At 37.9% G+C, this 26,259-nt stretch overlaps 2 protein-coding genes across 5 annotated transcripts in view; both read right to left on the minus strand.

The window, feature by feature from the left end:
- Positions 1-635: 635 nt before the first annotated feature.
- fgf9 (fibroblast growth factor 9) lies at positions 636-2,110 on the minus strand. The gene is made up of 3 exons (XM_020099608.2): positions 1,774-2,110; positions 1,537-1,640; positions 636-1,106 (listed from the first exon to the last, which is right to left on the minus strand). The coding sequence occupies exons 1-3, from the start codon at positions 2,090-2,092 to the stop codon at positions 924-926; spliced, it is 606 nt and encodes a 201-aa protein (XP_019955167.2). The 5' UTR covers positions 2,093-2,110; the 3' UTR covers positions 636-923.
- A 5,422-nt stretch (positions 2,111-7,532) lies between these two features.
- The window catches only part of ccdc93 (coiled-coil domain containing 93), a 34,352-nt gene continuing 15,625 nt past the window's right edge, over positions 7,533-26,259 (minus strand). Inside the window, exons 5-24 of one of the 4 annotated variants that reach the window (XM_069532295.1) lie at positions 24,872-24,970; positions 23,673-23,729; positions 22,299-22,399; positions 21,866-21,883; positions 21,523-21,559; positions 18,834-18,932; positions 17,817-17,867; positions 17,087-17,173; positions 15,776-15,889; positions 14,896-14,958; positions 14,587-14,660; positions 14,363-14,444; positions 14,164-14,235; positions 13,476-13,547; positions 9,781-9,889; positions 9,557-9,639; positions 9,305-9,342; positions 9,113-9,197; positions 8,807-8,920; positions 7,533-8,401 (exon numbers count right to left, since the gene is read on the minus strand). In XM_069532295.1, the coding sequence (XP_069388396.1) occupies positions 8,345-8,401; positions 8,807-8,920; positions 9,113-9,197; positions 9,305-9,342; positions 9,557-9,639; positions 9,781-9,889; positions 13,476-13,547; positions 14,164-14,235; positions 14,363-14,444; positions 14,587-14,660; positions 14,896-14,958; positions 15,776-15,889; positions 17,087-17,173; positions 17,817-17,867; positions 18,834-18,932; positions 21,523-21,559; positions 21,866-21,883; positions 22,299-22,399; positions 23,673-23,729; positions 24,872-24,970 (1,512 nt within the window). In that variant the 3' untranslated portion in view covers positions 7,533-8,344. Of the gene's footprint in view, positions 8,402-8,806; positions 8,921-9,112; positions 9,198-9,304; positions 9,343-9,556; positions 9,640-9,780; positions 9,890-13,475; positions 13,548-14,163; positions 14,236-14,362; positions 14,445-14,586; positions 14,661-14,895; positions 14,959-15,775; positions 15,893-17,086; positions 17,174-17,816; positions 17,868-18,833; positions 18,933-21,522; positions 21,560-21,865; positions 21,884-22,298; positions 22,400-23,672; positions 23,730-24,871; positions 24,971-26,259 lie in introns of all 4 variants that reach the window. The other 3 variants (XM_069532294.1, XM_069532297.1, XM_069532296.1) reach the window with 3 other exon arrangements.

The following is a 26,259-nucleotide window of genomic DNA, read 5'->3' on the forward strand; positions in this document are numbered from 1 at the left end:
TATTTCCACAAAGTTTGTGCTATATATCGGCTATGACAATTTTATTGCCTTTTGTGGATAACAATTCACTTAACTTGGTGGCAAAACACTCTTGTGCAAACAGGGATACTCCGTGTTTGACTGCTTGCATGGCCCCATACCGTGCATGGCAGTGGGAAGACAATTGTCACGAATTTGGAGCTGGAGCATTTTGCTGTTTTAAACACTGAAACTATTATTTAGTTATTAAGTATACTTTAAACTCTTAAAAGTTTAGATCTTAAATTTCAGCTTTGGCAATTAAAAAATAATATCCTTCGTCGTCTTACAGTCAGGCATTTTTAAGTAAAAAGCATCAGTTCTGGCACCATTTAGGCACTGGTGTCAGAAAAAGACCCAGACAATAATCTAGTGTCTTCCCACATGCCCCAGTTGCTAAAACTTTTAGAATTTATTTTGCATATAACAGTAAGCCAATCAAAAAATTAGTAATCAACTACAGACACCAGGAGCTTTTGGGGATTGGTCACCGAGTATGGTGGTCAACTCACTATGAAATTAAACCTCTTGCACCGTTTTCATTGAAATTCTACGACATGAAAAGACATGGCCATCGTGATGGGCTAACTCAACCCTGACACAGAATCATTTCTGTCTATTGAGACTTATTTGTTTGCACTGTGGTTACAGTCACAAGCAAAAGTGTTAACCTTGTTTCGACAAATAAGAGTGTTTACTCTTACTCTCATCCATAAGACTGTGTGGCATCTGTTCTGTCACACTGAGGTCCATAAGGAACACCATTCTGTCACTCAACAAATGACAATAAACCTGAAACCTGCTGTGTGGAGGTCTGTTGCTTTCCACACAAGCTGGACTGGCTTGTGAACTATATTTCTAATTTGGCTCTGTTTCTCGAAAAAGCTGTCTGTCCTGGTCCCAGATCATGGTGGTCTTCTAGGAAGGAAGTGTGTGCAGGACTGGTGGCGGCCCACACTGCTACCCTTTCTGAGGTCTCCTTTGTGGGAAAGAGCCAGGTAGATGCCCGGATGAGACAGAGAGGAATAGGTGGTGTAGTGATTTTCTTCCAGGTTCTCCTTCAACAGGCAGTCAGCAGAAAATTGCTCCTGGAAGAAACAACCACATTCATGATGTTAAATGGTGAATGGTAAATTGTCTGTTTTGATGACTGCTCAAAGCACTTTACAGTTTTTGCCATTCACACACACATGCATGCAGTGGCTCTGTGTGGCTCTATCAAACATCACACAGACACTGCCAACACAGCCATCAGGGGCAATTTGGGGTCAGGATCTTGCCCAAGGACACTACATTATGTGCAATAGGGAGCAAGGGATTTAACCTCCAACCTTTTTGTTAGTGGATGAACCACTCATAACCTGAGCCACAACCACTCAGCTACCTGTTTATAGTGTTATGAACGCATTTTTAACATAGTGCTCTTTGACTCAGGTTTCAGTCTTTACTATAGTAAACATACATGACACATTTAAACCATGCAGTATTACTGGTGTGAGCTGTGAATGGATTACATACCATGCCATATGCCAGGCCCTCTCGACTCATACAGAGGTACAAGCCGCTCTTGACTCCTTTGATTCCCACCACTCCATGCTTCATAGCAAACACCTTGAGCCAAGCTTGTGGAGATTTAGAAATGCAAAGTAGAGCAAAGCATAAATGAATGGACAAAATTTACAATACAGACCTAATAAACTTGAAACATTAACAAATGCTCATGGTAAGGAGGTTGTATGTGTGGACTGAACTTACAATACACTGTGGGTTTGTGGACGCCTCCAACAGACCCATGGGGCAGAATCTGGAGATGGTAGCCAATGCCAACACGGCAGTAAAGCAGCTGCTGTTTGACCTCTTCTTCGACTGGATGAGGACTAGAGCCTGCAATGTCAAAAGATGATTTGTTGTAGCTGATGGACAAAATACTTAAAGCAGGCCTTTTCAAATGGCGGCCCGCGGGCCACATGAAGCCCGGGAGCAAACTCCGAGTGGCCCAGCCCGTGGTCCAGCAAGAATCACGGAGAAAAACAGAGAGCCTAAATTTTGAAATTCCTACAATAGTACAGACCATTCAGTTCAATTCAATTCAATTGTATTTGTATTGCGCCAAATCATAACATACATTATCTCAAGGCACTTTTTATAGGAGGTCAAGACCTTAAAATTGTATAAATATAGAGAAACCCAACAGTTCCCACAATGAGCAGCACTTTGGCGACTGTGGAGAGGAAAACTCCCTCATTAACAGGGAGAAACCTCTAGAACCAGACTCAATGTGGGCGGTCATCTGCCTCTACTGGTTGGAGTTAGCAGAAAAAAATGGGGAGGAGAGGAGAGATGGGTGGAAAAGAGGGGAGAGAAGAGAGTGAGGTAGTGGAGAGGGGGAGAGAGAGGAAAGAGAGACTGGGAACACTTGAGCACCATCAGGTATCAGATCTGACTAGTTAGAATGTAAACAGTAACAGTGTAAAGACATTATTGATTATTATTGATAACAGCAACAATTCATATAATGATTAATCACTAATAAGTATTGTTGTTAATAATAATAATAATAGTAATAATAGTTGTTCTCTGGCAGTTCTGGAGTTGGAGATATCTGAAATGAGAGAGAGAAACAGAGAGAGGGACTATGGGAGAAAAAAGAAACATACTTATTGACATGTATTAAAATAAATAAATGAATGTGGGGGGGCAGAGAGACAGAGAAAAGTGGAGAAGTGCTCAGTGCATGCTGGGAGTTCCCCCAGCAGTCTAGACCTATAGCACCATAACAAAGTGATGGTTCAGAACTCACCTGATCCAGAACTAACTATAGGCTTTATCACAAAGGAACGTTTTAAGTTTAACTTTAAATGCAGAGATGGTGTCTGCCTCCTGAACCCAGAGTGGGAGCTGGTTCCACAGGAGAGGAGCCTGGTAGCTGAATGCTCTACCTCCTGTTCTACTCTTGTGTATGTGGTGCTTTTTGATGATGTTGCCTAGGGGGAGCATATATAAGGTGAAAAGTATTGGCTCCGCAAATGCATCGTAATTCTGGCACAGATCACGGATGTGATGACCGATTACACTGCGAGGTTGAAAGAGAACTTTGCTGGGTGACTGGATGGACTTGCCCTGCCCACGGAGGGATGGGTTTTGCCTGTTCACTGTTGCAACAGAAGGGGACTTATCTGCCACAGCAAAGGAAGTGCTCCCTTCCATCGAAAAGGGGAACCTGTTGACATGTAATCATCCATTACCATGGCACATGGCATTTGCACTGACGGGACTGTGAAGTTTTGGTCTGATTTTAACATACACCAGTTCACTAACGTTAAGAAAGTAGCAATCACAGTGCTCAGTATGTTTGGATCAACATTGGAATCAAGCTTTACACATGAATTAATGACTGACAGCACTCTTCATCAATGCCTTCGGATTACAGTGACATCTTACGAATCAAATGTCACTTCTCCCTCTATGAAACTCAGCAGGGTAACTGTAGCCTACATATCACCATAATGTGGGATGTGTTACAAAGCCGTGCCTGATCAGTAGGAGAATTGTATTCATATGTGTTACTGTTATCACTTAATATGGGTTTGTGCACTGATAGCTTTGATAGTTCTTATGTATTCTGTTAAATGCAATGTGTGATGTGCCTGGGTATATGACAAAAATATTTATTTAAATTTTAAAAGGGAAACAAGTTATTGCTAATACTGAGCACTGTTTTGTTTTTTATGCACTTTGAGTTGTGCCTAGGTCAACATTTTTTTTTATTTCAAAAGTGGAATAAAGTATTGATAGCATTTTTTAATGCACTTTTTTATGTGCCTGTGTCAGATGTGACAAAGGGAAACAATGACTGAACATCACTTGTTTTTCCATACATTTAGTCGTGTTGGTTTAAAGTTTGTCATTACCTGCTGCTCACATGCTTCTGAAAATGTCTGGCCGAGCTAAATTTCTTGGTTTGACAATCTGGCCCATCTGAATTTGTAATTGAATAGCCCTGACTTAAAGGTTCAGTATGTAAGAGTTAGATGAAAGGGATCTATTGGCACAAATTTAATATAAAATAATCCTCAGGATGTTTTCACTAGTGTGTTATCAAAATTGTACAAATTGTTGTTTTCTTTACCCTAGAATTGCCCCTTTATATTTAAATACTTTATATTTACATCAAGGGGGTCTTCTCTACGGAGGCCGCCATGTTTTTAACAGTAGTCCAGACTGGACAAACTAAACACCTTTTGAGTTTTCATGACAAGTGAAGGCCACCACAGGTTCTCTTACATGTTTGGAAGGGGAGGGTGAGGTGAGGGGTATTCAGCTGCAACATGCACATTCACCACTAGATGTCACTAAATTCTACACACTGTACCTTTAATAGCCAGTTGTCCTTGATCGAGAAATGCCATGTTATTAGAATTGTTCATCCCCCTGTTAAGAGATTCCTGGTTCAAAGCAAAAATTTCCCTATGTCCATCCGATGGTGACACAAGGCTTTAGTAGTCTGAGTTAGAGAATTGCCTACCGACCACAGTGATTTTTTACTGAATACTGTTGCTCTGCACAGATAGTTCATGCTGAGTGGTGATAGAGTGATATATTTTAGTAGTCACACCAGTAATTAACCTACACAGAGCTATCATGAGAAAGGAGATTTAAATCAGACTGCTTACACCTAGTATTTACTTCATCTGAAGCTAATATGAAGCAGCTTTTGTGTGATTACAGTGAACAATAAATCTCTGAACATATCATACAAATGATGAGTTATCATGTATTATATTAAGACAGTCAAAATGTCCCTTAAGATTTCAGTCTTGTTAGTTGATTTGACAACACACAGTATGGTGGCAAGAATATTTGATAGTACCCTTCCTAAATGAAGCGTGTTTTCTTGACCACTGAGAACAGTATATATACCTTGACTAGCTATACTGTTAAACAAAGTGTGAGCTAATGAAGACCAAAGGAGACAGTCAGCTATGTGGATTGCAGGAAACTATACCCTAAAGTTACAGAAAGCGCTGAAAGAGATTTGTATGACATGCAGTTAGGGTTCTTATTTCCAAACAGCATTTCTTTCACAGCATGTCCCACTAACACCATCATCATGTGTTCATAACACAGTTCAACCAAGAGAAAAAAGAATAAAAGAACATTTCCTATGTTTGACCTTTACCTTTCAGCAGGGAGTCCCTCATGTGTAGCTTCCAGAGGCCTCGGAAGCGAGAGTTGTGGTTCTCAGGTAAAAACACTGGTTGTTGTCTCTTTGCCCCAACTGCCTGATCAAACACACCAAAAATCAGGAGCAACAGGAAGCCATGCAGCACCAAGAAAACATTCATAGTGAAACATATCAAGCAGCTTCCAGCAGGCCACATGGTGATATCCAACCAAGTATCATATCTATTGAGAAAGGTTCAGTCTCAGATATAGTGAGAATCTGTCCGGTAACACCAGGTTAGGCCTCTTGTTTGTCTCACTCTGCCAAATTTGTGCTCCACTGCCTTCCCTGCCCATCTCCTCTTCACCCACTTCCTCCTTTTATCTCGTCAGTGCCTTTGTCTGCTCTGAAGCTCTGACAGGGACACAGTGAGATAGTTACACACATCAGTTATGTATTATCTTACATATCAGTAACAATACCAACATGTGATGTTCCCTGAAGCTCCTGCAGGAAGCATCATGCTACATTTTCACACACTCAATCTCTCCAGTGGTGCCCTACAATAACTGATCTAGTTTTGTTCCACCATAGGAGGATGGAAAAAGTACAGTCAGAAAAACTGACCTGCATATATGACCATGTTTTTATGTTCCTCAATCAGACCTTTGACGGAAGAGAGACGTAAACTGTCTGTGCAGTATCTCAATCACTGTGATTGGAGAGTGAGCTGATAAAGCAGAAAGTAGACTGAGGGAAAAGAACATGCTCCTAATATACATAAGTTCAGTGATCTTGTGGAAGGTAACCCTAACTAATACATTTTTGTTTCTTAGAAAGTTTAACAGACAAGTGACAAATACACAGCGTGGCAAAAGGTACAACATTGAGGATCCAAACATTAAACGAGAGCTGAAGATGTCATATCAAGGCACTGATGCTGTAAAAACCTTATTTCCTCTGGTTTCAGTCTCTCCTATTCAGCCACATGGGCATTAGTGAGGTCCAGCCTTAATGTACTGTAGGCTGAGGACATCAGATTCTCAGGTAGTGTTGTGGTTTCTGTGGTTGGAGATGGTTGTTGGGCTATGTTCAGGTCAGCCAAGTTCTTCCACACCAGATTTGGAAATCTATTAATCTATGGATCTGTCTTTGTACATGGGGTAGCAGGAATGTGCTAAAATCATCATAAATCTAGTATTCAGAGCCGTTGATGGGTACTTTGTTGAATTACGTCTGACAACCATCACAGCTTTGAGTCTATGACAGTTTGCTCACCTTTGTTTGTGGTTTTTTCTGCCTGTCTTTTCTGCAGAGCCTCTGAAGCACTGCCAGGTTGGATGTGGTTGGACAGCCACCATCAGGTCCCTCTAGATGTTCAGTTGGAATTGTCTCGGCTATGTGCTTAGGGACACTTTCCTGTTGGAAAGGTCCTTACATTCTGCTCTAGGATTTCATGAAGGACATGTCTGTACTTTGCTCAATTCAGCTTTCCCTCAACCTGATGACACCGGTCTCCCTGTCCCTGCACTGAAAAATGCTCCCATAGCATGATGCTTCCACCACCAGATTTGACCAGTATATTGATATTGGGAAGGAAATAAGTGGTCTGGTTTCCTCTGTCTGACCGAATTTAATTTTTTTAATAGATTTGCACAAAGTTTCTAATGTTGTAATTTTGTTATAAAGGTTATTGTCAGTAGATAAATGAGCTCTGAAGGGCTGCGAGTAATTTTTAAAGCCAATGTAAATGAAAAAATTTTAATATAGTCTTGAGAGTCTCTAGAGACAGCTGTGTGAAATCAAATACATATCCTTGAGTGTCACAGTTGCTTGAGGCTGAAGATTATAAATTTGAACGGGAAAAAATGGAGTGGAGTTATAAAGAATTTAGGCTCAGGACTATATGAACAGCAAATGTCGGCAGTTAAGTTACATTGTAGGCAATGGAGGCTACCCAATAAAAACATATCTCTGGGTCTGCTGCATCAATTATGACCCTTTTTAAAAGTATCCATGAGCAGTTTTTATGTTGTTAAGATAATCTCTATCTGACTGAATGTATCTGTGAATTAAATCTTGAAATATTATATTATTGTTATTGTTTTTCTGTGAGTAATACATCTCGCAGGACTGGTGGGATTTGTGTTGACTATGTAGGGAACAGGTGTCCATTAGCCAGCTTCTGCATCTGCACCAGGAGATCAGAAGTGATTTGGGGATTCACAGGATGTCTCCTTCATAGATTCATCATGTTACTTTTGACAACACTCTGATAAATCCCTGTCTTTAATCAGGACATAGCGTCTGACAGTACACATCTTATCTGAGATGAGTAACACAAGAGACATTTCAATTCTTAAGATAATTTTATTCATTTAGTGCTGCACATATATGGTGATTGGATGTTGAAAGCAAATCTAAGACATGAGGTGAACTCAAACATTGGAAGCACATCTGAGCAGCCTGACTGTAAAATTATATCCAACAAAAAACAATGCTTAAAGCTGCACCTGGAAACTTCAAAATACTATGATGGACTTTCAGAACTTAAGTTCATAAACACCCTATTTTGTAATATCAGTGAAAAAAAAGTTAAGGCACCTTTAGTGGACATGGGATCAACAGAAACAACATGGGCACATTTCTCAAAGATGGAGCAGCTGTATAGTACAGCTTTAAAGGTGTGACGTTAATGTTAGTTGAGTTACGATTAAATTTGACATTGTTCAGTCCCACAGTGAAAAGTTGTCCGATATAATAAAAAACGGTTCTGATTGTGAGGATTGTTCCAAGGCTCCCAAATAGTTCATTTTGAAAGTCAACAGTTTCAACTTGGTTGATATTTGGTGACCATCGTGGTTGTTGCAGGCGCTGTTGTCGCATCTCAGTGGAAGATCATGCCAACATGTGTCAAACACTCCATAGCTTCTTTTGACTTGATAAGTTAAAAGGTTTCTTTGTGTTTTTCAGGCAGCTGGATTTGGCACATGTGAATGCCACAGTGTAAATACAGTATCTTGGACTTCTCAGCCAAAAAGAAGAAAAATGAAACAACCGGTGGAATGTTTGAAAAAAGAACACAGTTAATCTGTGATAAATTTAGCCGATGAGATTAAATATTTTGTTTATATCAAATAACTTTTTACGCTGGACTCAGGGCTAAGAAGCTCCTTTGGCTCTCATCTTAGACAGCAGCATTTCATTTTTCCGACACTCCTGGAGAAAAAAGAAACAATTCATCAGTACTGTTACATAACTTCTTTGTAAATACTTCATGACTTCACTTTACTTATAATATGACATATACGATCAATGTAAACTTTAAATTGTCTGTATTTTATTTATCTAAATCTGGAACCTATTGTTAACTTTTAGAAATGTTGGCAATAATAATAATATTCTTATGACTCTGGCACTCATTTTCAACATCTAATCAATAATTGTATCCCCCCAAATTAAGTTTTACTAAAACTGTAAACAGAGGTGTTGATTCACCGGTAATTTTTGAGACTGTACTTATTGTTTAATATCAACTGCTTGTTGTTGTAGCCAGCAACACCTCTCAGCGATGTAACTTCAATAACTGATAAAGAATACATGATATTTGACTGCTTTCCTCACCTCCTTAAAGTCCTTGATAGTTTTGAAGTAGAGCCTCTGCTTATCGAGCAGCTCCAGGTGTTCATCATTCAGCCGATCTCTCCTCATTTTGTTTTCCTGTTTCTTCTTCTCCATCTGGCAAAGCATACAGGCAGAAAGCAGGCGTCACATAAATAGTGTTGTGCTTGTGTTGTACTGGTGGAAAGAGTGTAAGGACCTCTGGATAATTTCTTGTCCTGCTCAGCTGTAGTTCAATTCAGCAATGATGTTTCCAAATCTCTGAAGGTAACTACATGGAATTATTCTTTAAGAGAGAGTGAGTTCTACCTTGATCCGGCTTTGTTTGATTCCCTCCACTATTTGCTCCATCTGTCTGAGGAATTGCTCTTTGGCTGCTGAAGATGACATGGCCCTGGACAGCAGCAAAACAGATTAGAGCTTTGACACACCAACCGACCATGAAGGTAATGGGGGAAAAAAACTCCTCACAAACAAACAGGTGAGCATATCTATACTTACTGTTGGAAGTTGTCATGAATAGAATTCAGCAGATTCACCTACAGATATGAGAAAAGACTATTTTATGAATAATATTTAGAATATTTAGTCTGCTGGTGACTCTCACCTTTAATTTGTTTGACATTTATATCAATAGTCAAACTGAAGAGAGCTGCTAAAATCACAGACAAATCTTACTTTAAAGCCACAGTCTACTAGAACTCATTATATTGGGAATTTTTTCCCCATGTTGCTAACCGTGCGGTTACTGACCTCCTTCTCAAGGTAAACCTTCTTGTCATCTAATGTGTTATACAGCGTGAAGAACTGTTTGGTCTCTTTGTGTGTTGCAGAAACTGAAAGGCACAAGAAGAATTAGTTTTGTCTTTGTTCCCAATGTATTGGTGACATTTAGTATAATTCATAATTGGAGATACATCAAATGTCTACTTACCTGGTCTAATTCTGGTTAGACTAGATACAGAGGTTTAACGCACCTTGGCTGTAGAGTTCAATGAATCTCTTCTGGTACTGGGTCAACTCGGCCCGGCTTGGCACCTCGTCAATCTGCCTCTGCAGGATGGCAATCTCACGGTTCCTCCGGGCCTGAACAGAGTGAAATACCTCTAGAGTAATTCAGCTCAAAGAGAAGAGGTTCAAACAACCAAAACTCAGGTCTTTGTCTTTGTTACCTTTCCATTAAATGAAAGATGAAGTCCTGTATGTGAACAAACCAAGCTAATTTGTTTCATGAAACTTTGAACATATCCTTTTATAATCATATGATAATGGAGGTTTCTCACGTAATTCTTTTTTGAATACAGCACTTTCATGCACAATGCACAAGAAATTAAGAAAGCTATACCCAGGTAATCTAATCTAGACCAATTTCTACCTAACCTATTTCTCCAAATAGGTGGAGAAAATTGTGCAAGAACAAAATATATTATATGACTATCTCTAGAAAGTGGACGAATGTCCATCTAGGTTCAGGAAATAATGTTCAAAAGACAACAATTTAATTACCTGACTGATCATACTATAAAAAAGCAGATGGAATAATTAAGAACTTTGAAACTTATAAATCAGGCTGTTGGGGAAGTCAGTTATTTTCTTTTTATGCCTACTCACATACTCTACCATTACAGACAATAACTACATTGCTGCTCCCTTCATCTCTATCAGACATTTATCTCGTGCACAAAAACTTTAAACATAGACACACTTTCCATTATGTTACAAACTGTTTCTTCTCATCAATGTTATTTTGCTGATGGTTTCAGTTACACGTGGCATCTATATTACACTTCTGCCCCTCCTGGGAGAGAGATCCCTCACATGTGGCTCTCACTGATGTTTCTACATTTTTTTTCCTGTTAAAATTTTGTTGAAGGTTAAGGGCAGAGGATGTGGCACCTTGTGAAAGCCTTATGAGACAAATAGTGATTTGTTAATATGGGTTATACAAATAAAATTTGATTGAGGCTTTGCAGAACAGTGTCTCTGTAGGGCTTACACAGCACTCTGCATCACAGACAAAATAAAGACATGCAGGCTGTGGAGAAAGCCTCCAGATGACTCTAGATCAAGAGACTGGATATGTGGTAGAGTGCAGCTGGGGCACAAATTGAGGCTTAAACAACTTCATCTGGGTTGTCTGGGTGAGGGTGTCTAAAGTTTTATGTCCACTTTTTTTTTTTGTACTTTAATGATTAATCCCAATCCCATTTCACCCCTTCTCCCTACCCCTACCCCTTGTTTTCAAGGGTTATCTTGCACCTTGAAATAGAGCCACATGGGTAGAAATTTTCCCCTACGAATTGGGACAATCCTTCAAGAAGCCATTACATCATCAGCAGTGGTTGTGAAAAACCGGCACACCATCAGTAGTCATTGATGTAAACATCTCAGTATAGGTCTGCACAACACCTGAAGATTAACCAAACTACTTTTCCTTCCAGGGAAAGGTCCCCTGTTTGCACATCTAATCCAGTACCTCTTCCATCATTTAGACAGACCATACCTTTTTCTTCTAGCAGTTCTTCAATAATCTCCCAATTAGCATCTGTTTTTATTCCTCCCCACAATGTGCTTTGGGTATTAAAGTCCCCATATACCAACACCCTGCTACCATCCAGCCCATTAATGTGTTAGCTTATCCAACTCTAGATTCCTGGGGTAGTAATAATTGATAATACATATTTTCCCTCACTTGTCCATAACTCAACTGTAATATATTATTTTGCATTCATTAGATTACATGTCATTTAGATTACAGTTCCTCATTTAATTACCTCCATTGTAACTCTGACTGGCACCCCCCAAATAACTCCTTTACTCCACTTACACTCTCCACTTTAAAATCATACAATTTCTCTCATCCTGCCCACTCCCTCTGCTCTTCAAACCTAAAAACAATCAACACATTCCCACCTCTCAAAACCTTAGCCATGCGTATATCTCCAACTTGGTTTTTCAACACAGTCCAGCTTCTCCCGACTCATTGAAGAAAATCCTCCTTGCCAAATCCCAATATAATCTTGAACTCCAACTCTTCAACTCCTCCCTCCTCACTTTTACAACTTCTGGCTAGGGCTGGGCGATATGGCCTAAAACAAATATTGCAATATTTGTATGCTATATTGCGATACACGATATTCATATTGATATTTAGAAATCTCCTCTAAATCACTGTACAAATGTTAAATTCATAAAAGTCCACAGGAAGTGGCTAAGCTAGCAAACGTTAGCATTTCCAACAGTCCCTGAATGCACCTCGTCGGAAGATAGACATTTTTAAAATGTGTAAGTGACCTCGTTTCAAGTCAAACATAAATGTTGGGGCTTGCCTTCTGATCATTGAGCCGCTTTTGACTTAGGGTTTGACTTAGGAAAACCTTTTAGTCTTCCTAAGTCAAACTTTTTAGTCTTCCTAAGTCAAACTTTTTCAGATATCTTCAAGTAAGGCATTTTGTTCTTTCTCATTTATCTGGCTCTTTTATATCAACAGATTTGAACATTGTTGATAGAGTCCTCTCTGTAAATCCACTTAAAAAGAAGTTAATTTCAGCTCTTTATAACATGGTGTTGGATCTTGGGCACACCACCACAGATAGGCTTAGAACAGCATGGGAGGAAGACTCAGGTCTTTCTTTATCAGAAGACACTTGGACTTCCATTCTTAAACTGGTTAACTCGACCTCCCTCTGTGCACGTCACAGCTTAATTCAGTTCAAAATGGTGCAAAAGCAAAACTATCCTCTATGTACCCTGATATCAGCCCACATTGTATCAAATGCAGTTTCGCTGAGGCTTCGCTCATCCACATGTACTGGACCTGTTCAAGCCTCACCAACTATTGGAGGGAAATTTTCCATACACTCTCTCGGGTGTTAGGCATCAGGTTGGAACCTAGCCCGTTGATTGCTCTTTTTGGGCTCACGAAGTGAGGTGGAGTTATCCAAAGAAAAACGACGTACTTTATCCTTTGTCTCCCTGCTAGCTAGACGACTGATCCTGCTCAGGTGGAGGGATGCCTCCTCTCACACTCATGCACAATGGCTAGAAGAAATCATGTCCTGCTTAAAATTGGAGAAGGTTAGATACTCACTCAAGCATTCAAATGGGAGATTTCAGAAAGCGTGGGGTCCTTTTCTAAATGCATTTCAGACTCTTTGAGAACTTGTTCATTAGGCGCAGTTTAACAACGCTATGTACTCTTTGCTTATTTATAGAGCAGGCTCTAGAGGTGGCAATGTGCTCATACCTGTATTATTGCAGTGTACTGGCAGTGACTAGGGAGGGATTCTTTTACATATGAAGATTTTGTTTAATGTTTTCTCTTTCTTTTCTGTATAACATTGCATTTGTCCCTTTTTTTTTGTTTTTGTTCTCTTTAAGTTATACTACCCAATTCATGCCCATCTGGACACATTGGTGCTAATTGTTGTACTCATGTCTACCATGTGTTCTTGTTAGGACCATTGAGTATTGCACCATGGATATGTTGAATTTCCTTCAATAAACAGATTTTGATTTTTAAAAAAGTCAGTGGAATAGCTGTGTATTTGCGATATTATTTTCTGTGCTTTAATTTTTTTCCTCACTTATCAGTTTTGTTATCTGCTATGGAGACCTAACTACACCATGACCTCCTGTTCCATCTAATCTTGTTTTAAGTTCATGTAGTTACCATGACCAGACGGATTTTCTGTAGTTTCTCTCGGTCTGCATTGTACTGTTTGTCTATCAGCTGGTTCCTCTCCTGAGAAAAGAAAAAAGAGGATTAGTATACAGTAATGTACATGAACATGTTCATATTTTTTGTGAGTGCTGAACTGAACGAATCAGTTTACAAATGATGAATGTGAAAGCTCACGTTTTACGACAGCTTTTTTAAAAATCATCATCGGCCTGCGTGAGTGCTCCCAGACTCTTCTTACTGGGAGCATACATACACGTACGCTTGCTCCAGAGTTTATGAGGTTTCATTCAAACATAATGATAAATGATTCTTCAACATTTTGCGCTTGCTCAGTACAACGCAAGAGATGACGCACACAGCCAGGACTCAGTGTTAAAGTGACCAGAGGATCCAGATTCATGATCCGACACCATCGATTAATAACTAAATACATGATCGTAAGTTTGTCATCTAAATCATAACCATCCCAATAAAAAAAACTGAACAAATGAACATGAACTAGTTATTTTTTGGAACTGTGAACTGAACTTTGAACTAGTCCTTTTCATTCATATGACTGGTTGGTTTTACGTTCAAGGATTTTTTCTCTGGGAGTGAAGGCTCCAATCTACTCTCTTTTCTTCTTTTGTTTTATACAGATTCAGAGAATTGCTAAATTGGAAAATGTGCTAGATACCTTTTCCTCTGTATCCTGTCCTGATGCCATTTTCAGCTCCTCAATGTTCTGCTGCAGACGGGCAATCTCTTCCTGGTTCACACATCCATGTTAGAGAGAATTCATACAAAACTGTCATATATGAATTAAAAACTCAATTTATCCTATGCTGTACACAGAGTGGAATCAACAGGATTCAGAATCATGATGATGTACTCACTTTACAGTGTGTGCGGAAGTCCTGCTCCTGCTGCTTCAGGTTCTCATTCATTGTTACTAGAGCCCTCAGCTTCTCCAACAAGCTGTTAAACAGAATAAACACTGTTAGATTGTGCTACCAATCAAGGATCACAAGTTCTACAAGATTTAAGAGGTTGCAATGTCAAAATGGCTAAATGGCAGCAGGAATAATTAAATCCATTACCATCATTCTCAACCACTCACCCATTGTCAGCCTGCTCCTCCAGCTCTTCTAGAGACTTGACTTCTTTTTCCAGATTCTCCAAGAGCTGTGTTGCCTGGGAAGATGCATGATTTCACAATTTTGCCATATTCCCATCTTTAAATTTTCTCAATCTTTAATTTTAAACAAAATATTATTTACTTAATTATGCTTCTTTGACAAGTCCAAGGTTTAACTGCTGATTTTCTTGATAGTAACCATTTCAAATAATTTTCTGAAATGAGTAATGTTCTCTTATATTGTAATCAATGGCCTTTTGTCATATTGCTGGTATTTTAGCTTTGTCTTACCTCCATCAGTTGTCTCTTGACCTTGTCACAGCCTGTCTTCACCTCTGCATGGCTGGCTTGTAGCTGCCATAAATACATATTAATGATAATTATAACACCTTCCCTGATCACTGGTGAAAATCATTGTAAACTTAATTTTGGTTAAATTAAATTAGGTTTCATAATGGCCCACATTAATTCCTGATGGGATCAGACCAGGTAATACAGTTTACAGTGATATCAAATTGGTGAAGGAATTGAATTCTCACACTCACGTGTAAACAAAAGGCAATCATTGGCATGTACTACTTAAATACATATTGCTGCATTAAGTACCATAAAATAAGTAAGTCATCAAATTAGTCATCAATTAATTATTCACCAGTTTCATTGCTAAATTATACACTGCTCAAAAAAGTTAACACTTAATTATCACTGTATAACACCAAGTCAGTTAAACTTCAGGGATATCAACTCGTCCATTTAGGAAGCACAAGTGATTGTGAATAATTTCACTTTCTTTCTTAACAAATTATACAATGTCAGTAAAGATTTTCAACTTCAATAATTTGTTCATCAAGATCTGATGTGTGATTTAAGTGTTTACTTAATTTTTTTGAGCAGTGTACTAATAAGCCCTTTCAATCTGTTAATGAATGTGTCCAAAAAAACAGGCAACATGTACTATAAAATTTCTGAATGTATTGTCTGTTATATGGGAATTAATGTGCCCTATGTTTACCTGGTGTAACCTGTTATTTGTGTTGGTTCTGCACCAATGCTATCAACAAATAGTTTTTGTGTACTTATGGGAACCAAGTGATTGTAGAACTGTTTGACACAGTGGAAGGCATAACATGGTGTAAGTGGACTAAAGATTAGACCACAGTGAACTGCTCACCTCCTCCAATTGTTTAGTCTTTTGCTGGATCTGTTTGGTTAGCGTGGCGACTGCCCTGTGGTGTTGCTGCAGTGGACCATAGAGCTCTGAACGCTCCTCGGAGTTCAGCTCTGACTGCTATGCACACAATTGTTACAATAAGGTATTATAACAAAAAAGAAATGTTAATAGAAAAAACACATAAATGTTTGAGCTGAGTCCACACAGGTTGTTGAACAGGCGTTTGTAACCAATATAACTGTATTTTACACCTCTTCATGTTAGTTTTGATCACATTAACCTGTTTTAGCTCCCAGTGTTTCGCTGTGAATTGAATTTAAGTACTCAGTTAGTTGAAATCAGCATACAGACTATCTTTATCCACTCAATAACACATCACTTAACACATTACAGTACAGCAGTTACTTTTAAAAATGAGTCGTTTAGGGATTACAATTCGTTGTGGCCATTTATACTCTTAATTCTGTTTTTATCTGCCATATTTATATTTATACTGTAATTCTGTCAATACTCCCATACTGCCATATTTATATTAATAATCCACTGATAATTCTGTTTATATTTATACCGTTCATTCTGTTCATCCAGCCATATCTGCCATATTTATACTCTTTATATAGCCTAGATTGCCACTGCCTGTTTTTATATTTTATATTTCATGTTTAATGCTGTTTGCACCGGGGATAAGAGGGAAACACTATTTCAATTCTCTGTATGTCCTGCACATGTGGCATTATTGATAATAAAGTTGACTTGACTTGAAAACATTTAGTCTGTTTTCAGTGGGCAGACTAGTCCAGAATAAAGCTGATCTGAAAAATGGACAGCAGCCTCTACCAAGAGAGGAGACATGCAGTGTCTTGTTTTCTGTTTGATAAAAAAGATGTGACATATGGATGTGAAGGACTTGGGTTGGTTAAAGGCACCTTTATTGGAGCTGACAGCTGAGTAATAATAAGTATGTTAACATAAGATTTTTCCTATGTTGCTGATTAATAACATAGTAGTTTAATTACTTTAAATGTGTAATGAGCAATTAATAACTGTAACGTGCCCAACACAGATAATGATGTTTGGCACTAAAACAATCATTTTTGCTTTGATTCTTGAGAAACAGAGATGGAATTGTTAATACACAGGAACTATACTCAGAAAGTCCTGATGTAACATACACTAATGAACATGTTTGATGAGCATACATCACAATTAAGTGTCATATGCTCTGACTGATTCCCTTTGACCTTAAATAGTACAAAATAGATTTTATTCTGCTCCTTTAATTGAAAAAGACATTCTTATTTTGAGACTCACCTTCTCAGCATACTCAGAGGCAATCTGTTTGATTTCTTCAGACTGCAGTCCAACTATCTGACCCACTGCACTGGCTGTCAGCTTCCCCTGCAGAATCACAAATCTCAGTCACTCACAACCACAAATCACTGAACATTTAGTTGTTCAGTTTACAGTGAATGCAATCATACAAAACCTTCAATTGCCAAGACCTGCATTTAACAAGCATCACAGAGCAGGAAATGTCTCTTTGGCCAAAAGGGCTCAAGAATAACACATTTTTGATTCTACTGTCAGGAGTATTTTTAGATTTGTTTTTACTTAGATATGTGGGAGAGCCCCAGTGGGGCCTTCACCTATGACCTAGAGTTACAATGAGATGGCTCTCAGGTAGAAATATTCCATGAGAGGATAGATGCTTTGGGAACTCTTGATGACACTAAGCTTGTTAAAACCTTTTTTTTTTTTTGGAGACTTAGGGCGGGATACAGCAAAAACTGATGGGACCATGTAAAATATTACAGTACAACAGTTGATTTTGTCAGATCCAACAATTCTTCAACTCAAAACACTTTGTTTGTGTTCATGCATAATGTGGATGATGAGTCCTTAGTGAGAGTGGTCACTTACATAGTGAAGGAAAGTGCAATTTAAATTACACAGGTCCAGATTAAAAGAGGAATAATGTGGTTATTCATTTCTGACAAGTCAGTCAGTTTAGAAAAAACAAAAAAAAAAGATTGATGTCTACCTCTTCATTCACCATAGCAGCCATGCTGGTCATCAGAGTACTGATTCGCATCTAAGAGAAAAAAACAAAATTTCATTATAAACATTTCACTGTACTTTATAGAACGATCCAAGATCCAGATGGTACAAACGCAGTTTTGTTCTACTCTCCCCATGGAAACACGAATTGTTATAATGCATTCCCTTAACCAGGAGTTGCAAATAGGCAGACAAGGGTCTGGATCTGGACCCAGACGCCATCCTATCTGGACCCGGATGTATAACAGATAATTGAGCTAGTCAAAGTTTGACAGAGCATTTCTATATGAACAGATGCAGATTTATTGCACTGGTTTAGCAGCCTCAGCAAATGACAACCAAATCCTTTACCGAACTTGGTGTGAGGAGAGGAGGAGGAATAAACAGTGAGTAAAAAGTAAGTCCGAGAAAATGGCATGCTCTAAAAAGAAAAGTAGAAAATCTAGACTGGGCAGACTTTTATTGTTCATTCTTCTGACGGGCAGTATGTCTCTAATATCACAATGAAAAACAAAGCAAACAAATAAAACAACACTACACTATTTCAGCCCAGATTTGAAATATTGTTCAAATATCATTGCATTATACTTGGTTTGATTTGACAGTTCGTCAAATATGCACTGCTCAAAAACTTCATAAGTCACAGTATAACACCAAGTCAGTTAAACACTTAAGGGATATCAAAACATACATTATTTAGTAAGTTATTTTCATCATTTCATTAGTAATTAGTATTACTCTTATTTGTACATTAACTACTTCTACTATAGTTCACTCATTATACACGCATTTTTATACAGATATATTACTGTTATATTACTTTTACTTTATTGCCTTATTTCTTTACTGTATCATGCATCATATTTTGCATGGCTAGAAGTAAGGCATAATTAACTGCAATTGAATTAAATCAACTTCCTACTAATTTTTGCTTCTTGAAAGCAATTCTAATATGTCTATTTTTGCTCTCCATCTATAACACAGTACATAAAGTACTCACCTCCTCTGCAGCCTGCAGGTCGTCTTCTTCTGACACCTCTACCATCCCAGGTGGGGCCACTTGAGAGCCGCTGGCCAGCAAAGCCTTTCCGTCATCCACCTAGAGGAGGGAAAACACATTTCATTTCATACAGACTCAGCACCCACAGCGACAGCCCCTGCAGTGGCAGAAAAATGATTTTGATAACAACTGCAAAATAACCACTGCTCTCCACAAGCGCCAACTACTATGTGAAGTCAATTTTATCAATGCGCACTGTGACCTTTAATTCTATTTTGCTGTTAGATTTGTGAGATTGGATATATGAATTATGAATGAATTATAATTTCTTTGCTTACCTTTTCCACCAAACAGTTCAAGAGCTCTTGAAAAAAACTCTTTGTTTTTCAAAAGCCAAAGAACTGACTTTTTGCCAGAAAAACTGGTTACCGCTTACATCAGGGGCTAGGATTATCATTAACGACAAGACCAACCAAAACATTGTGACCATCATTTAAAAAAAAAACATTGTGTCATGTGTAGTCTGCAACGAAGATTGACTATTTTTAATTATTCAATCAATGGTTGCCAAAGCAAAGCAGTAGTGGTCTGTGGAGGAGACAAACTGTCTTAAAAAGAGCTGCTGTAGTTTGCCATTATTGATGTTGTGCTTGAAGTCGGTGCCAGTGTTACTCAGAAATCAGAGACATATAAGTAACGTTATGGGGTTTGCAAGAATAACTCAGAACCAGCTCTAGCATCAGCCCATGTCCACCTTGATCGAAAAGAGTTATGGTTGGAGAGCTGACGTTTAAACGTCCACCTGCGTCTGGTGAAAAAATAACATACATGTACGTATTCAAACTCTGTCTCTCCCTACAAACAGCACTGTGATCACAGAATATTTAAACACTCTTGCATGTTGGCAAGCACTTATCAACTTCACTAAACTTTATTCTATTAATTTGATCAATCATTATTCCAATTATTTCTTTTGATGAACTAGATATATATGCTTATCTCATAACTTTATCACTCAGCCTGGCCTGAATGTGTAATCGTGCTTAGTGTTAGTATTATGTGTGGCAAATTAATTGACTTCCAAGAGATTGTAAATTTCGACATCAGAACTGACAGCAATAATCTTTGGACTTTAGTGGCTAAAGGAAGTTTAACTATCCAAAATGTTCAGAATCTGCTACTGCAAACAATAAATATAGAATATATAAAATCAGTTCAAGAGGATCTTTTTGTTTGATGTTAAGCAGCAACAGTATGCCAAGCTAATGGTGGATGTTGTAAGGGACAACACTTCCTTCTAGTTTTGAAAATAGTTTTTAAGTAATCTTGGCTTGGGAAATTACTTGAGACTATAACCTGCATATAAACGATTACTACATTTTAGTAATCAACTATTTTGATAACTAATTAATTATTTTGAATATTTTTTAAGTAAAAAGGAAATTCTCAGCTTCTTAATATATAAATATATATCTGAATATCACTTGAAATATATGGTCTCTTTTCAACATCTTGAAAACAGCCTAATCTTTTCAAAATGTAGCTGTCAAAAAAAAAAAAAGACTAATTGCAGCCTTTGACATAGTTACTACCTTTCAATACCTGGCAACAACCAATGTCACAATATGAAAAAATAACAAACAAATCTAGAACTACATTACAAGAGGTTATTTATATACACTGTATATATCTTTGTCAAATTAAGGTTCAGTAAATGCCCTTGCGTGCCTTGAAATTACAAATATTAGGGGAAAACTAAGATAAAAGAAATTACTTATCTTGACAAATTCACAGTTTGTGTCCTACATTACATGGTATCAACAATAAGCCCAATTTAATTTGGTCGTAACTTATGCTATAACATTGCTGTGTTATTTTGGTGATAACTGACAAAAGCGTTACTGCAGACGACATGGTGCAATGACATCAGGTAGCTTCTCCTGTTGCTTTTAACATCCATTCTCTGACGAGAGGGGTGACAATGAATCATGCTTCTTATTTAATTTCAGACAGTGGTCATTTAGTTTACTACAATTAACACAATTTGCTTCTTAGTTAGTAAAACTGTCAGCTTTCACACATTGCACCAGATGAAGCAACGTTAACTTGAGTTGTTAACAACACTTGTTAGTTTTTGTGCAGTAAACAGTTAAAGACATATTAAGATCTATATAAACCACCTGTTAAACAGACATGTAGAAAAGCACTGGTGTAGTTATAACTGGTCTGCAGGTGACACGTTTAACTAAACGACAGTGTAGTGGTTTAATTGCAATTTGTTACAGTGAAGCTAAGACCAAAGTGTCTGTTGTCTGAGTGTTAGTTTGCCATTAACCTGGAAAACTCTTCCTCACCGTATCATAAGTAAATATGATGTGATGGATCTCCCTGCAGTATACGTTATCAATATGTTTCCACGTACATTTTATCCATAACCAGCAGCTACGAAACTGCATTATTGGCTACAATGTAGCTCAGATGGTTAAAACAGAGCTCTAGAACTTGATACGAATGTGTTGGTCTGAATTGGGAGGAGAATGCAGCATTGTATCATACCGTATAGGCTGGCGTACATGATAAATAATCATAACAACAGTGAAATTATCATAGCACATGACATGGTCTCTGCAAAGCCACTTACATACCAGAAAAATGTTATTTGTAAAAGCTACATCATTGTAACACCTACCTTTTCTTGTTTGGACTGTTTGCTGAAACCATATCGCCTGAAGAAAAAAAAAAACTTGTGACAAAGATGTGAAAATAAAGTAATTTTCTTTGCCTTTGGAATTTAAATTTTTTTTACCATGCCACATTACATCAGGACGTCATAAAGGTATGCAAAATTAAGATAAACAACTCTGATAAAATAAATAAAAGCATACAGAAATGCATCAAAGCAAAACCACACTGTGCATCCACAATGCTAATAACACAGTATGTGAGATTGCATTCTCTGAGCAACGTGTTAAGCCACAAAACAAAGTGCTATGAGTAGAAGCTTGCAAAAAAATGCTTCATACGATACTTACAGAAGGAAATCTGACATTCTAGCACAGAGGCAGTGATGGAAGGATGGATGGATGGATGAAAAAACATGTCAGACAAACTAGACCTAAGATGGGGTTCACTAAGGAACAGAATGCTTGCGCAGTTGTGAATGCGTACATAGACTTCCACTAAGCCTCATGTAAACCCTTTGATGACTTTGATGATGAATTTAAGTCACTCTTTCCCTAGTGGACCCTTGCCTACATGTGGTCAAATATTTCTCAAACTTTTAATTCTTGAAAAATGGACATTCAATTCCAATTGTATAGTGCCTAATCATAATATACATAATCTCAAGGCACATTACCATAGGTAAAGCCCTTCTATGTGTGAGATGCAAATAAATGACAGTGATATTCTTTTACAGTGAGAGGTACGTTTGAGAGCACACATATGCCTGATATGTAATCTTACCTGCCATATTCCAGCAGGGTGGAATGAACCCTTGACTCTTCATCTAGAAGCTGTCCTGCATCCTTCTGTCTCCTATACTTTCTTTGTGGTTTGTACATGTCCTGCAAAACACCAGTGTTCATTCAAGTCAAACATTATATTGAATACAAAAATACACTCACATCTGTTGGAAAAAAATTATCAGAAAACTGTTGGTTATTGTTGTTGCATCTACTTTTACTTTTTTACTTTGTTTATTCGACAATTACATAATTCCTTTTAATTATGTGTGGTGGCTTCCAAAAGTATTCAGACCATTTCACTTTTTACATAAATGTACAATTGTTGTGTTGTGGTTTAAACTTTAAATGCATAAAATATTCATCTTTCTCCATCAATCTACACCGAATAATCCATATTAAAAAGCCAATCAGCCTATTTACTAACTAGACGGGTACTCAGAGAGTGCATACCTCCGCCAATGCTGATTGGGAAACACAAAGGCAAACTATCCGTTCTCTTATACAAGGATATTTGTTACCACACAGTAACTGAGTGAAATTACACATCTTTTCACCAAGTTTTGTGGTAATCTATCCTGTAGTTTTTGTGTATTCTTGCTATGTAACAGATACACAAATAAATGATGAAAAGCTTAACCTCCCTTGGCGGAGTTGAAAAGCATCCAGACCCTTAACTCAGTACTCAGTAGAGGGCCGAGTCTTCTTGAGTAAGTCTCCATAAGCTTTGCTCAGCTGAATTTGGGCAGTTTATCTTTATCTTTCTAACATATACTCTCAAACTCTGTCCGATTAGATGAGAAGCAAAGTTCGATCTTCAGGTCTCTTCACAGATGTCCTATGGGCATTAATTATGGCCTTTATGTCACTTAAAGACAGTCAGAGACTTGCCCTGAAGACTAAGGTTGATTCTCCCTCTCTTAAGAGGACTTCTAAAGCTCTGTTGGAGAGACTGTTCTTGGTCACCATCCTGGCCAAGTTGCTTCTTGTACAATCACTCAATTTGGCTGCATGGCCAAATCTAAGAGTCCTTCACATCACATTACAATTGTATGAGATAAAAAAAAGATTTTTGATTTTGATTCGATCCATCTTCTGCTGCTTATCAAGGGTCAGGTCTTGGTAGCAACATGTTGAACTAGGGAGTCCAGAAAATTTGGCTCACAAGCAGTGTTTTACAGCTCCAGAGGATCGCAAGGCAAGTGAGGTGCTGTTCATTACTATGCGTCTCCACTCTCCAGTGACCATTTGTCATTTGATAGCAAATCCATGCATAGTGTGCAGCTCTACAAAGTAAGATTTCACTTGTTTGGAAATAGAAGTTTAAAAAAAATCTATGTTTGACAAAGAATGTGGCCTAAAGTTAGCAACTCACCAGTACATCCAGAACTGTTTTCACAGCCTTGTCTTTCTGCTGGAGAAACTCTTCATCCTACAATACAAAGGTTAACTTTGAACATCAGCACTTATCAGAAGACAATTCAATGCAGTTTATGCATAATTATCACTTAAATTATTAGTAAAACCATGGTGGAAGATTATTACCACAAACTGCTGAATGAATATGTTGATATTGTTTTGATATTTTTAGTCCCATATTGTTATTTTATGCTGGTATATCTGGTATATTTTTGGCTTACCAAACATCATGGCCCCCAATCGGTAATAATTTTGATAGTTAATTAAAAAAAATAATGTCCTGAATATTTAATTTCTTTGACTTTTCAATGGTCGTATTTAAGGCTTTCTTTTTTGGGGATTAAACCTCTTAATTGCTTTTTCAGAATGCAAGCACACAATAATACAAAAAGTGGAAGGACTAAGTTAAAATAGAAAAAAAGATAATTGTTAGCTAAAAGCAAGACAAATGCAGCTTCTGAAAGATGCAGCCCCTAAATTGAGACAAAGCTGATGTGCTGCTGCCTTTGTTGCTTCTTCAGCTCAAAGGGAACTTGGAGAGTGTATACTTCCGCCAAGGCTAACATCCAATATCGCAATGTAAAACGGAAGTGAAAAAAACGTTCCTGGATCCACCCCTTTAATCAAATGCACTCCAAAACTTAATGGGGTTTTTTTTGGCCCAAACCCTACCTTTCAACTTCAATAAAATCAGTTCAGTAGTTTTTGCAATGAATTCCAATGAAAATCGATGGATGGATGGATGGATGGATGGTAATATAAAGTTTATTTGGCCACCATCTCTTTAAAGTCTTTTAATATTGAGTCTGGTCACATACTTGTTTTACTTTTCTTGTTAATTAAACAGCCTGTGTCACTGATACATTGCAATAACAGAGTGGTAGATTGGTTCATCTAACACCTTGCTTTTTTATGAGCTTACTGTTCCAAATACACATAAGATCACACTTCAAAAAAAAGTAGTGTACAAGCTTAAATTATTTTTTTATGTTCGGTTTGTAGAATTCATGGACAGTGACATGAAGTAAAACCTATGACTGAAATGCTAAGATGCCTCACTTTTTTGAATTTGTTGGGATTGTAGAAAAACGTGGTTATAAAGTAGTGTCACAGAGACACTAATCTTCTGGCTCTGTGGCCTACTGGTACTCTCACCTCTGGGAGGCTGTGGATCTTCTGGAACTGAGAAATGGAGTAAGCTCTCACATAGTCACCCATCTCTTCCCTTGTTTCTATGGCTCGTTTTACCAGCCACTTGCAGGAGACAAAACACACAGTTTATCAGATACAAGTCTAAACAAGGAGCCACAATATGCAAAATGTGTGTGTGAATTCATTAGATGAGTGTCCCCCATTAGGTGTGCTGAAGTTTCCTTGGGCAAGATACTGCAATTACACATCCAACTAAAAAGCCACTTCTTATCAGCCAATGTAAATGTCATTCAACTTTGGCATACAAATGAACAAATGTGGAAAAAGGCAATATTGGAAGTTTACTAATGAAATATTTACACGGTGCAGGAATGCAGTCTGCATATTTCTGACAGGTTGGTTTCTGAACTGGCCGATTAATTCAGTTCTATAAATTAAATATTTAATATTCAAAGAAAGTATAATGAGGTTACTTTGAAAGATAAACAAAAGGACCGTTTGATGCACTTGTATGTATAAATAAAGCAAAACGTGTGTATAGTGACAAACTAAGAAGGAGCAAATTAGAGTAGAAAGTGACAAGATTTCTTTCTTCTCACTGTCTCATCCTCTAAAACTTCAACCTGCTTGCTGGACCCCATCCCTACTCAGCTCTTTAAAGAGGCTTTCTTAGAAGTCGGCAGCACTGTATTGAATCTTATCAATAGCTCTTTATTAACTGGCTATGTACCACAGGCTTTTAAACTAGCAGTAATTAAGCCTCTGCTAAAGAAGCCTAGCTTAGATGCAGGTATCTTAGCAAATTACAGGCCTATATCAAACCTCCCATTTACTTCTAAACTTTTAGAAAGAGCCATTGTAAATCAGCTGCTCTGTCACCTCCAAAGAAATGACCTGCACTTTTAAAAGTTTCAAATGATATTCTCCTAGCCTCTGACCAGGGTCTTGTCTCCATGCTGGTCATGTTAGATCTCAGTGCTGCATTCGACACCATTGACCATAACATTCTCCTTCTAAGATTAGAGCAAGAGGTTGGGATTGGAGGGACAGCATTAAGCTGGTTTAGGTCTTATTTATCAAATAGATCCCACTTTGTTAGTGTTAATGATGAATACTCATCATACACTAAAATTAATCATGGAGTCCCACAAGGTTCGGTTCTTGGCCCAATACTCTTTAATTTATACATGTTACCATTAGGCAATATTATTAGAAAACATAAAATTCTTTTTCACTGCTATGCAGATGACACCCAGTTATATTTATCTATGAAGCCAGACGAACTGAACCATTTAATTCGACTTCAAAACTGTCTTAAAGACATCAAGGCCTGGAGGACCCAGAATTTCTTATTGTAAAACACTGACGAAACTCTGTCTAACCAGTCGGTT

The sequence above is a fragment of the Paralichthys olivaceus genome, chromosome 10, assembly GCF_024713975.1.
Source record: "Paralichthys olivaceus isolate ysfri-2021 chromosome 10, ASM2471397v2, whole genome shotgun sequence".
In the NCBI taxonomy this organism is placed as follows: Eukaryota; Metazoa; Chordata; class Actinopteri; order Pleuronectiformes; family Paralichthyidae; genus Paralichthys; species Paralichthys olivaceus.

Excerpts from the sequence above, each read along its gene's own strand:
- fgf9 (XM_020099608.2), bottom strand. The coding sequence starts at position 2,092 with ATGGTCTGTACTATTGTAGGAATTTCAAAATTTAGGCTCTCTGTTTTT. Across the intron at positions 1,641-1,773 it reads CCACAAACCCACAGTGTATT|CTTGGCTCAAGGTGTTTGCT; the intron begins GTAAGTTCAGTC and ends AATCTCCACAAG. Across the intron at positions 1,107-1,536 it reads AGGGCCTGGCATATGGCATG|GAGCAATTTTCTGCTGACTG; the intron begins GTATGTAATCCA and ends TGTTTCTTCCAG.